General features: G+C 34.8%; 1 protein-coding gene and 1 pseudogene across 9 annotated transcripts in view; one reads left to right on the forward strand and one right to left on the reverse strand.

Moving 5' to 3' along the window:
- LOC120772720 (alaserpin-like) overlaps nucleotides 1-1986 on the reverse strand; it is a 31126-nt gene extending 29140 nt beyond the window's left edge. For 8 of the 9 annotated variants that reach the window (XM_040101477.1, XM_040101474.1, XM_040101472.1 and 5 more), the window contains exon 1: nucleotides 1828-1986. In XM_040101477.1, coding sequence (XP_039957411.1) covers nucleotides 1828-1924 — 97 coding nt within the window. In that variant the 5' untranslated portion in view covers nucleotides 1925-1986. The remainder of the gene's footprint in view (nucleotides 1-1827) is intronic. The other variant, XM_040101470.1, reaches the window with a different exon arrangement.
- Nucleotides 1-14842, forward strand: part of LOC120772722 — a 198279-nt pseudogene that overhangs the window by 16823 nt on the left and 166614 nt on the right.

The following is a 14842-nucleotide window of genomic DNA, read 5'->3' on the forward strand; positions in this document are numbered from 1 at the left end:
GACAGCTACTTGATTAATTAATTTGCTTTCAAGAAGGTCAGCTTGATTATTGAAAGTAAATCTATTCATTATTTGCTACAAAGATTTGGAAGAAAACAAAAACTACAAGATTAGATTAATCTTTTATCAAATTGGTAGTTTTCTTCCATAAAAATGTTTCCTTTGATAACAACAATATTACACATTTCAATAAAAGTAATTAATTACTCATCGCTAGCAATTTTATAGCATTTTTAACGGAGTTATAAATATAATATTGATACATTAATTTATGACTATATATTATATGACTATATATTATATGACTATATATTAATGTATGAGTATACATTGTATCGATAACTATTTTTTGAAACTTCCAAAATAGTTTTTAATAAGTAGATTAAACCGATTGAAGTTATCGATCATAGTTGCGAAAGGTTGCTTGTTCCCTAATGGTTTTGTATTACTTTTTTTTTGGCAACACCGACTAAGTGTAAGTTCAAACAAGAAAATATTTTTACTTTTGTTGCATTAAAGCTGTAATACCCTTCAAAAATAATCAAGTTTCCGTACAAGAATTTGATTTTGAGCGATCAGTGTATATGGCAGCTTTATGCTATAGCGATCCGATCTAAATAATTTCTTCGGAGATCGTACTGTTACTTTGAAAAATAATCCACGCCGAATTTCGTGAACATATCTCGTCAATAGAAAAAGTTTTCCATACAAACACTTGTATCCGATCGTTCAGTTTGTATGGCAGCTATATGCTATAATAGTCCGATATCGGTGATTCCGTCAAACGAGCAGCTTTTTGTGGAGAAAAGGACATGTGTAAAGTTTCAGATCGATATCTCGGAAATTGAGGGATTGGTTCGTGCATATACAGACAGATAAGGCCAAATCGACTCAATTCGGTGATCATTTACATACATATATAGTACATATGTATATGTATACATTATGACATATATCTGTATTTAATATAATCTACGACATTTCCTTCTGCATGTCACAAACTTCTTCGCAAACTTATAATTCTATTTTCAAAATTAAAATAACACTAAATTTGGTGACTAATGCAACTCTTTTTTTAACAGTCAAGCTCTTTACTCACTATAATATATTTTTACAGATAATTGTTGAACTATCTCAAAAACGTATAGCTTAATTAATTTTTAACGACTTAAATTGTTATTAGTGTTGTTGGCTACAGCTTTGCTGGCAAGTACACATCATTCACGGAAAAGTGACATCAAAAAGGGAAGTTTCAGAATAACAACATATTGTGAAATGTGCGAAAATATTTGAAATACACAATATTGCAGCAAAAAATAATGAATATAATTTTGTGAAATATTTTTGAACGAAATGTCGAAGAGTTGTTATCACTACAAATTCTTAATAAAAATAAAAATAAAAACTTTTGGAATGTGAAATCAAAACATTATCGATAACATCAGTTTACACCGAAAATGACGCATACTTTCATTGTTTTTATTGTTGATCTCCAACTTTTTCCTATGCGTGTATTTTTTAATGCACATACATAAGTACATATGTATAGTATGTACTAGATGCGCTCGCTTATCTGTAAGTATATACATATGTATGCATCTTTGTAAATACTTTTGCATCACAATTTCACAATGTATTTCTCTTTGAACATTTCGTTGCTCATCACAAAAACTCTTTCACAGCCATTTGTTGTTCTTTGACAGAAATTGAGTGCTATTTTTCAGCCGATATTTCCAGCATTACACACACTGATCACTAACACTTCAATTATACACAGTTTCTATTATTTCGCAATTTTCAGTTTTTCAAAATACTTTATTTACTTACCAAAATTGCAATTGTTTCCACGTCTGTTGAGGGGACTCCACAAGGCTAGCAAATTCTTTGCGTTGACTATTTTACGTCCAATAAATGACATCAACATTTGTTGACTGAATTTTTGCTGACTTGTTGGAGTATTTATGTGTGCCGGCCAAGAATGACGGCACTACGCTTTGTTGTGGTGTGCACTGAGCGAAAGCAAATAATTAATTAGCCGCTTAAAGAGCGTAAGTAAACATATTATCTCTCTTTTATACGTCAGTTTTAATGCAACGCTGAAAGATTTAATTAGTACAGAGACACTGGTTAAATCTAAAGTGTCACCCTGTGAAATGTTTATTAGTGGTGACAAGAACCAATGCCGCGAGTGTTTGAACGGATACGGATATTTAAAATACAAAATTTAACGATAAATTTGAACGTAAGAGTAGTCAGTTAAGCTCATCAATTTTTATTAAATACTATTATTCTTAATTTTCAATCATTTATGAAGCATTTTAATTTAATTTTCTGCCGCATGAGGTATTAAAATACTAGCTTTAATATAATAATAACAATAATAATAAAAAAAATAAAAATAATCAATAAAGTTTTTAAATCTTTCAGTTTTTAATTAATAACATTATATTGAAAACCCATATAAGAATTTATACATGTCCAGAAGTAACAAATAACAATGTCTCAACAAAAGTTTAGCGAATTCATCAACCACTCTCCACTCTGTTCAATTTATCGACTTGCAATGTCAACAATCGCCGCTATGTCATCGTTAAGCACAAATAAATTCAGTAAAAATGCGCAAGAACGGATTTGCAAGGACGCCTCATTTTGAAAACGCAAAAGCGTCGCGGAAACGTATAAAATATTTATTCAAAAGTTGAAATTCGTATAAATAGTGTTGTAGTATAATTGTTTTGCATAATTGTTGTGAGAAACCCCATAATTTAATTTATTAAAAGCAATATGCTGGAATTGCCTGCTAGTGCTACTGTGGGTTTCAAATTGTTTGCATTGTGAATTCGTGCGGTTCGGTTGATTAATGTTGATATGAAGGCAATGAAAGTGTAAAATAATGTTTATTTAGTGTAATAGTTTAATAAAAGTTTATAATTCCTAATTAAATATGAAGTTTTGTCACCTGATGCATGTCTGCCCAAAGTATTGTTGTCATAGAGCATCTCAAAGCGAAAGCTAGTGTGTAGGTGTCAAAAGTGTTAACGTATTTTGTTTTACGCTTTGGTAAGAAGAAGAAAAAGTAAAAGGAAGTACGAAAAAGGAGGAAGTGTCAGTTGGTTCTGAAATTGAATGCGGTTAAAGCGAACCAGAATGTAACCAGTTGGTAAGTGGTTCTTAATAAAGAAATTGTTACGTGACAGAAAATAATATGTAATAGAGTTATAAGTAAAGCTTTGGTTTATGGCAATAACGGTGATTTTAAGCCATACTTATATTTATAATTCGATAAAATACTTTTATTGAAATAGATTTTTTTGTTGAACTTTATTAATTACTAAGTCTTGTGATATAGTCAAGATAAAGTGAGAATATGAGGAAGCAAAAAATTTATGTGATGGAAATTGTGTGAAGAGCATTATTTAGGCACGGTATCAAAAACGATAGTACGTCACGTTCGCGGAATAAAACGTATAGTGAAGTTAAGGATGAGCTTATTAATATTTATTTTTTAATTTAATGAAAGTGCAGTAATTACATTACAAAGAGGTGAAAAAACCATATAATTTACAATTTTTAACAGGCTTGCCATTTAACTAAAAATTTCCATCGTATAGTTTTTGAAATGAGTTGCCTCCGGATTGAAAATTGTAAGTAAAAAAATATATTCTCGAGTCTTTACGATGTGGATTTCCCACAAAATAGGCTTAGATAATTTCATATTTTATTTATAAATAATAATTAAATTTGAGAAGGGTTGTCACCTGCTTAAAAAATCAAACATGAATGAAATATTAAATCGAAAATGATTTAAAAATTATTTTTTAAAATATTGGAAAAACGTGCTGTTTATATTAAATTACAATAAATTATATGTATTTATTCCTGCATTTTTGAAACGAGGTAAAAAAGTTTAAGCGATAGACTTTTTATAAAAATTTTTTCGAATATAAATTACGCATTTAAAGTACGAATTTTTGAGTAAACTAAGTTGTGTGAAAAACTGCTTCATTTTGCAGCTGAAATGAATTGTCTAAAGAAAGCAGAGATTCTGCAAGTGAGTGTGCATATTAAAATCAAAAAATGTTGACTATTGAACAAAAAGTTCTAAGCCAGCTAAGGCACATGCCCACATATGTATATCATACATACATATGCAGGTGGAGAACTACTCCCACACTGTGTTTGTTGTGAATGAGGGATGTGTGACCATGTTTTTCTCAATCTCCATGTGAAAAAATATACAGCTGCGTTCCAAATAATAACAGTGTCAAGAAGCCAATATACGAATTTCTTACAAAAAGCTTATTTCGCTTTTTTGTCCGTTGAAATTGAGTAAGAACATAACATAAAGATTTATTTTACATATAGGGGTTTTACATGTATGTATGTATATAACTGCAAAATAGTTCGAAAATTCGTTGTTAAAAAAATGATGGTATTTCACAAATAGTTTAAAAAAGTAACTGAAACATCGGTGAATACAGGAAGTATATATAGATACAAACAAGTGGAGTTCCGTATTTGGCCGAAAAATCTTATTTTTTCAAAACTTCTTTACAGAGACGCGGCAAAGAGTTGACTAGGTCTTCACAACGAATTTTAAGTATTTTTTCCAAAGAATTCTCCATTACTGAGCAAAGTTCGCGGTTATTGCATGGTTTGAGTTTTCTGACTTCTTTCTTAATATCACCCAATAGATTCTCTATGGGATTGAGGTCGGCTGGTTGCGCAGACCAAAGCATGACCTCAATCCTTTTGACACGAAACCACTCCCTGGCTAGCCGACTGTTATCTTTCGAGCTATTATCCTGCCCATTTCAGAGGCATTTTGTCTTCTGCGTCGGGTAACATAGTGGTATTCAAATATCCACTTAGATATGTTAATCTATGACAGTGTCAATACGATATATGGGCCAATACCATCGAGAGAGAAACATGCTCAAACTAATATTTTCAAAACTTCATGTGTTACGAGACATATATTGCCGGTAACCCGTGTCTCCAAAAATAACGATTTTACTTTCGTCCGTCCATAATATATTTCGCCACTTTTGCAATGGCCGAGTGATATGATTCATTGAGTTTGTGTTTTTTTTAGTTTAAAGGGGCACTTTTCGCGGGCTTCAGGAATATACATTTTTTCTAGTAGTTGTGTTTGAAGGGGGGTCTGTCATTCGAGGTGTGTGTGCTTTTCACTGCCAGTTTTTTTACGTGACGGGTCCCAGCACATCGCTCAATCCTGAAAAGGGATGATTCGCCTTCTCACTTTAAGTCACCTCCAAATGGATGATTTTTGGCTACCCAGAGAATAGTACGCCTAAGGCCGGAAGTCGTCAGCTGCTTCAGCCATATGTAAAAGAACTGTTTCTGGTTACTTCCAAGTGAATGAACCTCAGAGAACTTTCCGCACTTGCGTGAACTTTTACATTTGGGCCATAACAACCATGCCGTTAGTTTTGCTTTCTCAAGGATGGACAAAGAAGCAAATGGGTGTGATAGTGAACGAAGGTAAGACAAAATAGCTCCTGTCATCCAACAAAGGATTGTCATACTCGCGATTAGGCTACCACGTCACTGTTAACAGTCATAATTTTGAAGTCGTAAATAATTTCGTCTATATTGGAATCAGCATTAACACTAACAAAATCGTCAACTTCGAAATTCAACGCAGAATAACTCTTGCCAACAGGTGCTACTTCAGACTGAATAGACAATTGAGAAGTAAAGTCCTCTCTCGACGAATAAAATTCCAATTCTATAAGTCACTCATCATCCCCGACCTGCTATATGGTGCAGAGGCATGAATGATGCTAACATCTAATGAGTCGACGTTACGAGTTTATATGAGAAAGGTTCTGCAGGAGATTTATGGTCCTTTGCGCATTGGTCACAGCGAATACCGTAGTCCGTGGCACGATGAACTGTACGAGATATACGACGACATTGGCATAGTTTAGCGATACGGCTATGCTCGCTGTGTCTTGTCGTCCGAATGGATGAAAAAACTCCAGCTTTGAGAGCAGTCGACTCAGTACACACCGGGGAAAGCAGATGAAGAGGAAGACTTCCACTCCGTTGGAAAGACCAAGTGAAGAGAAGAACCTGGCTATACTTGGAATCTCTAATTGGCGCCAAACAGTTAAAAGGAAGAACGAAGAACAAGAAGAAGACTTTACATTTGCACCTACAAATACGAGCAAAATTTCAATGTTATGATTCTAACTCACGCACTCTTATTATTGTGATCACTACTGTATGCACATATCAACTCTGCAGATTTTTTCATATGCTTCAACTTGATCTCCGGAGATTTTCTGCACCTTATGACACACAAATTTGCTGCTTGACCTGCTTAGCCACAAATGCGTCAAGATTTTTGCAATTGAGTGCATACATAGGTTATACACACATGCATATAGAGCTTGCTCAATTTGTGGTAATGGGCATAGCATTTTTCATGCCAATCATTTTTGGTATTATTGGGAAATTTAATATTGTAGTTGCCTTAAATTGACGCATTCCTAAGAAATTAAAGAAGTCTTCCTTTTCTCGAACTCCTGGCCAATATTTGTTTGGGATAATTGCACTGAAGAAATATGTACAAAACGACAGAAGTATAGGTATATATGTATAAAAGTGAGTGAGCATTTCAATGGAATTCGTTCAGTGTGTGATTGTGGTGTGAAAGTTTCAAGCACCAAAGGAAAATAAAAATATGTGTGTAAGAGAACCCACAGACTTCCAGCCATGCTCTATATGTCTGTACCATCATCCCATCGGTCTCATATGGTCGTGCGGTAATTATTACATCTGACTTGGCAGTGAATAGTTAAGTAATACTCAGCCATTAATAACTTGAAGCCTGTTGCGTACACGCTCCTTCGCACCTCCGTAGGGTCGGGACATTCATACAAAGCCCGCCCTGCTTCACTTGTCCACAAAGGCTGAGGCCAGAGCGTTGAATGACAATAATAATATGTTGAATAATAATAAAATAAACAGAAAAGGCACAATCACCAATGAAATAATAAAGCGAAAGCAGCGCGCTATCCCTCCCAAAAAAAAGCATAAATTAGACAAAATCAAAGTGACCAGAAAATTACATACTTACACACTCAACCGTAACACAAACACTCGACTGCTCTCTTCCACAATTGCTGCGGATTCCGTTGTGGTTGTGAAGTCTGCGGCTGCGGCTAAAGGAAGAATACAATTTTTATAATACTTAATGACCGAGACAGCAGTTTCCATTCTTACGATATATACATACCAATAGCCATAGCTGACGTTCAGTTATGCTTTCAACTATATAGTGACCGACCTTCCACCCTTCCGTACTTAACGTCCGTATCAAATGAAATTTTACAAAAGCTATGCCCGTAATGAGAATGTAGGATCCAGTAGTTATCTTTTGTTCAGAATTGAGCAATGCTGCGATTGCTCAATTTCCTATAGATGGTTTTGCACACATCTAGGTCTTCAGTTATAATTTTTCATAATGTCAATGATCTAAAATTAAAATCCAACTATTAAAAATAGTCTGCCTACTTATAAATGAGAATATTCTGCAGTAATTCTCAGTAAGTTTAAGAATATATCAAATTTATAAAAGTTATTCTTTCACAAGAAGGCAATCAGTTGACTCGTTTCTATGAGAAAGTCCAAATGAAGCATTATTGCTTGTAAAATTTATTAATCAATTAACTTGATAGATCATAATTTATCCAAAGACTTCGATCTTTCATTTTCAACAATACAAGTTAATTTAAGTGGCATATATGGTATAAGTCGCTCCTATCTTGACAATTTGAGAGTCCCATATCTTTTTTATTATTTAATATATGTGACCTGGTCTACGAAAAGGGAAAAGGGAGCTACGTGCGAAAACTAGTTTTCTGGGAAACAGCTGTTAAAAATAAACTACTAAGACCCCTTTCTGTAGACCAGGTCACATATTTGTTTTCGCGGATACTTGATTATATTGGGTAGTCGAAAAAGTCTTTTCGTAATTTGTCAATAGATGTCGTTGCAGTCATATATCTCCAGTGCTACCAATCACATTGCGTCATACCATATAGTATTGGAAAGGTGACATTTTGATCTTGATTTAACAAAAAAAAAATCGGGAAAGTTGAAAAAAAAAAATTAACTGCTTTTCAACAATGAGTGAAAATAATGAAGAAATTCGCTGTATTTTGAAATTTTTCTATAAAAAAGGGAAGAATGCCACGCAAGCCACTAAAGAAATTTGTGAAGTTTACGGAGACGATGCTGTATCAGTTCGTGTAGCATAACAATGGTTTGCTTGCTTCCGTTTTGGAAATTTCGAAATTTCGTTTTACACTGATGAAAGTTTTACATTGATGGAATAATGTCTATAGCGGAAAAATGGCAAAAAGTGGTCCACCAAAATGGGACATATTTGTTTATTTATAAGTATTTATATAAGAAGAATATAAAACAAAAAAAAAATAATTTGAAGTTTGAAATACGAAAAGACTTTTTCGACTACCTATATTCCACGATTCCAACACTCATAGGTTTTTCAAAGTCCAAGATAAAAGGACTAAAAATCATGCTTACAATCAGGCCCTTGCAATTGGATGACTGTCGTTCACTACTAGACCTATTTGCTTCGCTTCTTTGTCCAACCTGGAACAAGCAGAACTAAGCTGTAGTACGCTCTTATAGAACATTGTACTTTCTTTACTCTCGAATTACATTCCCAGCAGTAGATTGAAGAAGTCGCATGAGCGACAGTCACTTTAACTGGAACCACGTTTGGTATCGGACGGCTCGGAGAGGTCCTTCCCGATTCTGACGGAGCTTTTGGTATTACTCAACGTCAGTTTACGCAGCCATATTAATTTTGGGGGGATACCAAATTCAGATAACGTGTTTTACCAAGTAAATCCTGAGATATGAAGGTTATAAGAATTCGAATAATTGAAACTCTTTGTAGTTATTGTATGAAAATGTCTTTTTTAGCGAACTTTTTTTATAAAATAAGAGCCTAAATGTGGGCAACCGTTTTGTGTGCGTTGTTTGAATTTTATTTTACGTGTTCTTCATTAGGTAAGATTTTGTGGTGTCATATTCAATTTAACTTTTTTACGATCTCTTTAAGTTTAATCGTATGTTAGAAAAGCAGTTCTGTATTATCAGTTTTTTTTATTCTCAGTTTTCGGTTGGGAATTTTTCAATATCCCTTTGTTTCAAGTTTCTAACGATTTGAATGTATCGTTTTTGTCGATGAAACTTTAGTTTCCCCATTATTTTAAATCTAAACATTCCCATTATTGTGTGTAGTTTGGTTTTGCGCCAAAAATTTTAATAAACATTTCTTACCGTAATCTCCGATTTCTTGCAGTTACGGTAAAAAGAAATTCAGGGAAAACTTTCAAAGCGTACTATGGCGCATGTGCAATGAAAAGTACCCCTCATTCAATATTATGAGAGACCTACACTTGTTCACTACGTGCCCCAACTGGAGAAATGAACCCTTCAACAAAGCTTTTGTGTTTCTTCGAACATATGCATATGTGTAACAGCTTTCTCTATAGCAAACCAAGTTACCTGTTGGCTTTCTAAGCAAGAAAAAAACGAAGGAAAAAGCCAAATACATATTGTTGCATGCAACATGTTGCAAGCAAACTTGTTGTGTTTTAAATGTAACAATTTATCTAATGCGAGCATATAATGGTACCGTGTGTTTGACGAGCAAGTCCGTTTGTATGGGTATTACAAACTTTGTTGTTGTTGTTGTAGGTCGCGAATATCCTCGCCGGCTTTCAGTCTTGAAAAAAGAAGACTTAAACAAGCTGACACATTCGCAATGCTACTAGTTTCGCAGTAAGCAACAATGTGTACGTTTGCCGGAAGCGGAAATCAGCCATTAAATTGTGGAAATTTTAGAAACGTAAGTTAAAAATAAAAACAGAAAATATTGCATTTTCCCAAACAGTTTGAAAGTGAAAAACGGCTGTTAAAGAGCTTGTTTTTCTAGATATATGTACATATATAAGTGGGTAATGGTGAATGTTTTTTTTTTTTGATTTTTTAAAATTGTTAAAAAACATAGTTTTGAATTTCAAAACTTTGTTTTCAATTTTTTTTTAGATTTTTTTTTCAAAAATATTTATTTTTTCAAAATAAATTTGTTTTTTGATTTTTCGAATTATTTTTGAAAAAAAATTTCGATTAATTTTGTTATTTTTTTTTTTGCAATTTTTTAAGAAGTAATTGTATTTTTTTTTCAAAAGAGTAGAAATTGTGTGTTTTTTTTTTTTAATTTACATATTTATTTTTTTTAATAAATAAAGAGTTTTTTGTGAAAATAAACAACAACAATGTGTGCAAACTATCTGTCTGTTAAACAGTATTGTATTTGTATATCAAATCAATGTTTCAACTGTATTTGCAGTACAGGGTACAAAAAAATAATGGAAATTAGTGAAATGTGAATATTTCAGATGTGCGGCAATAAATGCTAATGACACTGCGCCGCAAAGGACAAGCGCCGACCTACTCACGCTCAGTGCTACTGTCCACTGAATGCTGATGTTTGCATTTGGCTCTGCTTGCGGTCTCTTTAAGCCCTACTTAGATCTTATTATTATTCTTGTTGTCCGATGTTGCCTATATTTAGGCGCTAACAGTGGTTTATTAGGGTAAAATGGCACGTGCACGGCCCATAAGAATAAATTGCATACATATACATATACGTCTGTATATACATAAGTCCGTGTGGTCAACGATATTTAACGAGTTTTTCGGACATGGCAAACAAAGCATTTTGACTTAAAACATTTTATTAAGTATAAATTTCAGTCATATATATTGCGACAAAAAAGCACCCGGAAATTGTAATTGAATTCTCCTGATAAATGATATTTAAAAAAAAAATGTATGTGTGCTGAAGATCTGCCTCGTTCTTAACGACCTTCGATTTCCTCAACTGATGAAATATTAAAAAAGTGAAGAATATGGTGCTTGAAAATCGTCAGGCAAGTGCTGGCGAAGTAGCAAGAGAGTTCGACATCTCTTTCGAATCTGTTCGAATGATTTTGGTGGATATTTTGGTAATGAAACGCGTACTTGCTCGCCTCGTCTCGATAAAGCTGATTTTTTTTCAAAAAGTGTACGGAAAACAAGTCTCTTTGGACATGCTTGATCGAGCGAATTTCGATCCGACATTCGTTGAAAGCATTATAACTGCCGATGAGACGTGGGTCTATGAGTCTGACATTCAAACAAATTCAACAATGATAGAAATGGAGGGAAAATAGGAGCTGAAACCAAAAAAAACACCCCAAAGCTGCTCAAAAATCAAGCTGATGCTCATTGTTTCGTTCGTTATTCATGGATTTTATACGATGATAAAGCACTATCGAATAGAGCCACGATTGTGACCGAATGAATAGTATCGATTAACCATCATTTTCACCAGATTTGGTACCGTGTGATTTTTTGTCGTTCCCAAAACTGAAATTGCCGCTTCGTGGAAACTGCTTTCTGTCGGTCGAAATTCGCTGTAGGAACTGAAGGCCATCCCAAAATTGCTTAAGGAAAGTGTTTCGAGGACTAGAAAAATTATGGCATAAGTTTATTACATCTGGTGGGTATTACTCTGAAGGCGACAGCATAAATATTGATGCATAATTAAATATTTTGCGTTTTATTTACAATTTTCAAGTACATTTTTGCACAATTGCTGATTTAAATTTATTATAATATCACATTTTGGGTAAATTAATTTTCTTTACGACTAATTCCAGTCTTAGAACGGAAGTTAAGTGCCAGTAAATGCAGCTATGAGTTCCTAAACTCTGCAGTATTCTTCCAGCGAAGCATTCTGTATCTTTTTATGTTCAACTCCCACCACATGTGTATTGGTGCGTTCATTTGTCTCGCAAATATTGTTTTCTCCATTTTGTTTTGTTGTGATTTTGCTTTTATTTTACACCTCCCTCTTTATTTCCTTTTTTCACATTGATGAATTTGAAGTTTTATAGCTTTTTTTATTTTACTGTGCGCAATTCATCAATCATCAGCGTAGACGTTAATGGACTATTGTCGGGGAATTGCACACACACACGTATAAAAAATATAGCAGTATAATGCACATATTTTCTACCTCTTCCGGAAATTTCAAAGCGAATTTTAACAATATTGCTGTGCGTGTTTTAAAGCTGCGTATCTTCGTTGAACTCGAAATCTTACCGGTTCCCCATAGTGCATCCAATAAAAAATACCGCCTTCTTCATTAGCAACAATCAGTATATGCAATCTATACACATTTAGCAGATTCTTATACTCGTATAACTTTAATACTGTGAATATATTAGTAACGAATAAAGGTGAAAACGTAATTGCCGGTATAAGAATTTCAATGACTGGTTAAATTAGATTAAAAGACCGATCCCAAGCAGGATCTTACTTGAACAGCTTAGCGCACCGGTCCGTTGTGGTACTTATAAACTCTTATATACTAGGTAAAAAGACCCTTAAAGATCAACAGAACGCGTTAAGCCTATTACAAATTTTTTGAGATGGCTAGTATCAGTTTCGGCTATGTTTTCTGGTTCGCCGAAGGTAAGATTATCAAGATATTGTAGTCACAGTCTTGTAAAGGCTGGACAAGACAATTTTGACAACTAGCGTTCAACAGTGTCTAGTAGGAACTCCTATGATTCTGGCAAGATAAACTTTGCTCAGTACAAGTAGTTCAGTAGATCTCTTGCATTCTACTCTAGGCAAGAAGGGTCTCTCAGTCTCCCAGGAATTAATAGTCAATCGGTGTCTGCTAAACAGTCAATTCTGCCTGAAAGAACACTCTACATCTTTTGGTCTAAAGCTAAGATTGACAGAGAGTTCTCAGTAGAAAACTCCGCCTTCTCCTCATCCTTTCTAGCTTCGATTTCACAGTGAAAAATTCACTGCGCCTCTTTTCCAACGACTTCGCCCCATCCACATCTCTCTCGTCGGTATGTGAGAAGAGAAGAAACCAACCCGAGTGACCTCTGCGACGCAGTGTTCCAAGATTTCAGGATTGCAATTAAAGGCGGAAAGAAACTCGGCATGTCCTTGTTCGGAGCCCTTCCTATACCAACGTTCCTTGAATCATAGAGCACACTTCGCAATAATACTACACCAACCGGCAACGACCACGGCGCTGACCGACATGACAATGACAATAAGTGCAATTGTTGGTGTAGTCTCTAGTAGGTGTAGTAGAGATGCCAATGAGAGCCGCTCTTTGGACACGCTCTAGCTTTTTAGCAAGTGTAGCCCGTTCGAGCGTTCTCCACCAGACGAATATATCAAAAATATAAATAGCTTGACTACGGTTTCTTAGAGCCAAACCACTACCTTTAGTGAGAGTCTCCACCTATTTTCTATAGCTTATCGACAACCATGTCAGGCAACCGATGCCTTCCTTACTCTCTCCTCAATATTTTGCCTCCATGAAAGCTTCCTGTCAAGGATAAGCCCTAGGTATTTCACCTTATCAACATATTGAAGCCGTTAACTCCCGCAAAAGGGGACAGGAACATTGGGAATCCTATACCTGCTAGTAACTAACACCATTTAAGTATTACTTAGGTTGACGGCTAGCTTCTATTCGCCTAGTTGTATACCTCGTTGAGGTGCTCTGCTACGATCGTTCTTTTGCCAAGAACACTAAACCTCATATTTATGGGGCTTGAGGTTCGATTCCACATCAAAATATACTGCCTCCAGCTGCTTGCAATAAATTACAGCATATGCTCCCTTCAACCATTACACCGGTGTCCAGCAATCCGACAAACTAAAGCATGAAGAAAGGGTTTCGAAGAAGAGGTAATGTGTTGTCATATATCATAGACATACAACGTACACACATAAAACCGCTCATATTTACATATTACGTATTGGCTTAGCCGAGAAGGCAACCTAAACGCTTTAGTAAATAGCTGTTGCCGCGACTATTTCGCCGTTACATTGAAGGTTTTGTCCACACAACTCACACACAGATGAAATCTTTTTAGCTCTAAAACACGAAGGAACGGAAATATGTTTGCTTTGCAGCTAAACGTCATCATTTTCTGTTTTCTTCTTGCTAGCCATAAGCTCCTGCCAAACGTTTGCACAACCCAAAGCCACATATCATTGTTAGCGTTGAGATAGTTTTGGTTGCTTCAATTAATATTAATATCATCATTCTGAGTGCAATCATCTCTTTGATAAGTAAATTATTTTTCTGTTATCCCTACAGATTGTTATACAACTGGCACGGCCAATGTTTGCTCATTGCCTTAATAAAAATCGTAAGGAGAACTAAATATGGTACATATATTTGCATGATTATATTTCTGCCCTGTCGGACCGACAGAACCTGAACAGGGTATATTAAATTTGTCACGATGTTTGTAACACCCAGAAAGAAGCGTCGGAGACCCTATAAAGTATATATATAAATGATCAGTATGTTGAGCTGAGTCGATTTAACCATGTCCGTCTGTCTGTCTGTCCGTCCGTATGTATATATACGAACTAGTCCCTCAGTTTTTAAGATATCCTTTTGAAATTTTGCAAACGTCATTTTCTCTTCAAGAAGCTGCTCATTTGTCGGAACGGCCGATATCGAACCACTATAACATTTAGCTGCCATATAAACTGAAGGATCGGAATCAAGTTCTTGTATGGAAAACTTTCACATTTGACAATGTATCTTCACCAAATTTCGTATAGATTATTTTCTAATGCAACAATGTAATCTCTGAAGAAATTGGTCAGATCGGTTAACTATAGCATATAGCTACCATATAAACTGAACGATCGGAATCAAGTTCTTGTATGGAAA

This window comes from Bactrocera tryoni, chromosome 3, assembly GCF_016617805.1.
Source record: "Bactrocera tryoni isolate S06 chromosome 3, CSIRO_BtryS06_freeze2, whole genome shotgun sequence".
NCBI classification, from domain to species: domain Eukaryota; kingdom Metazoa; phylum Arthropoda; class Insecta; order Diptera; family Tephritidae; genus Bactrocera; species Bactrocera tryoni.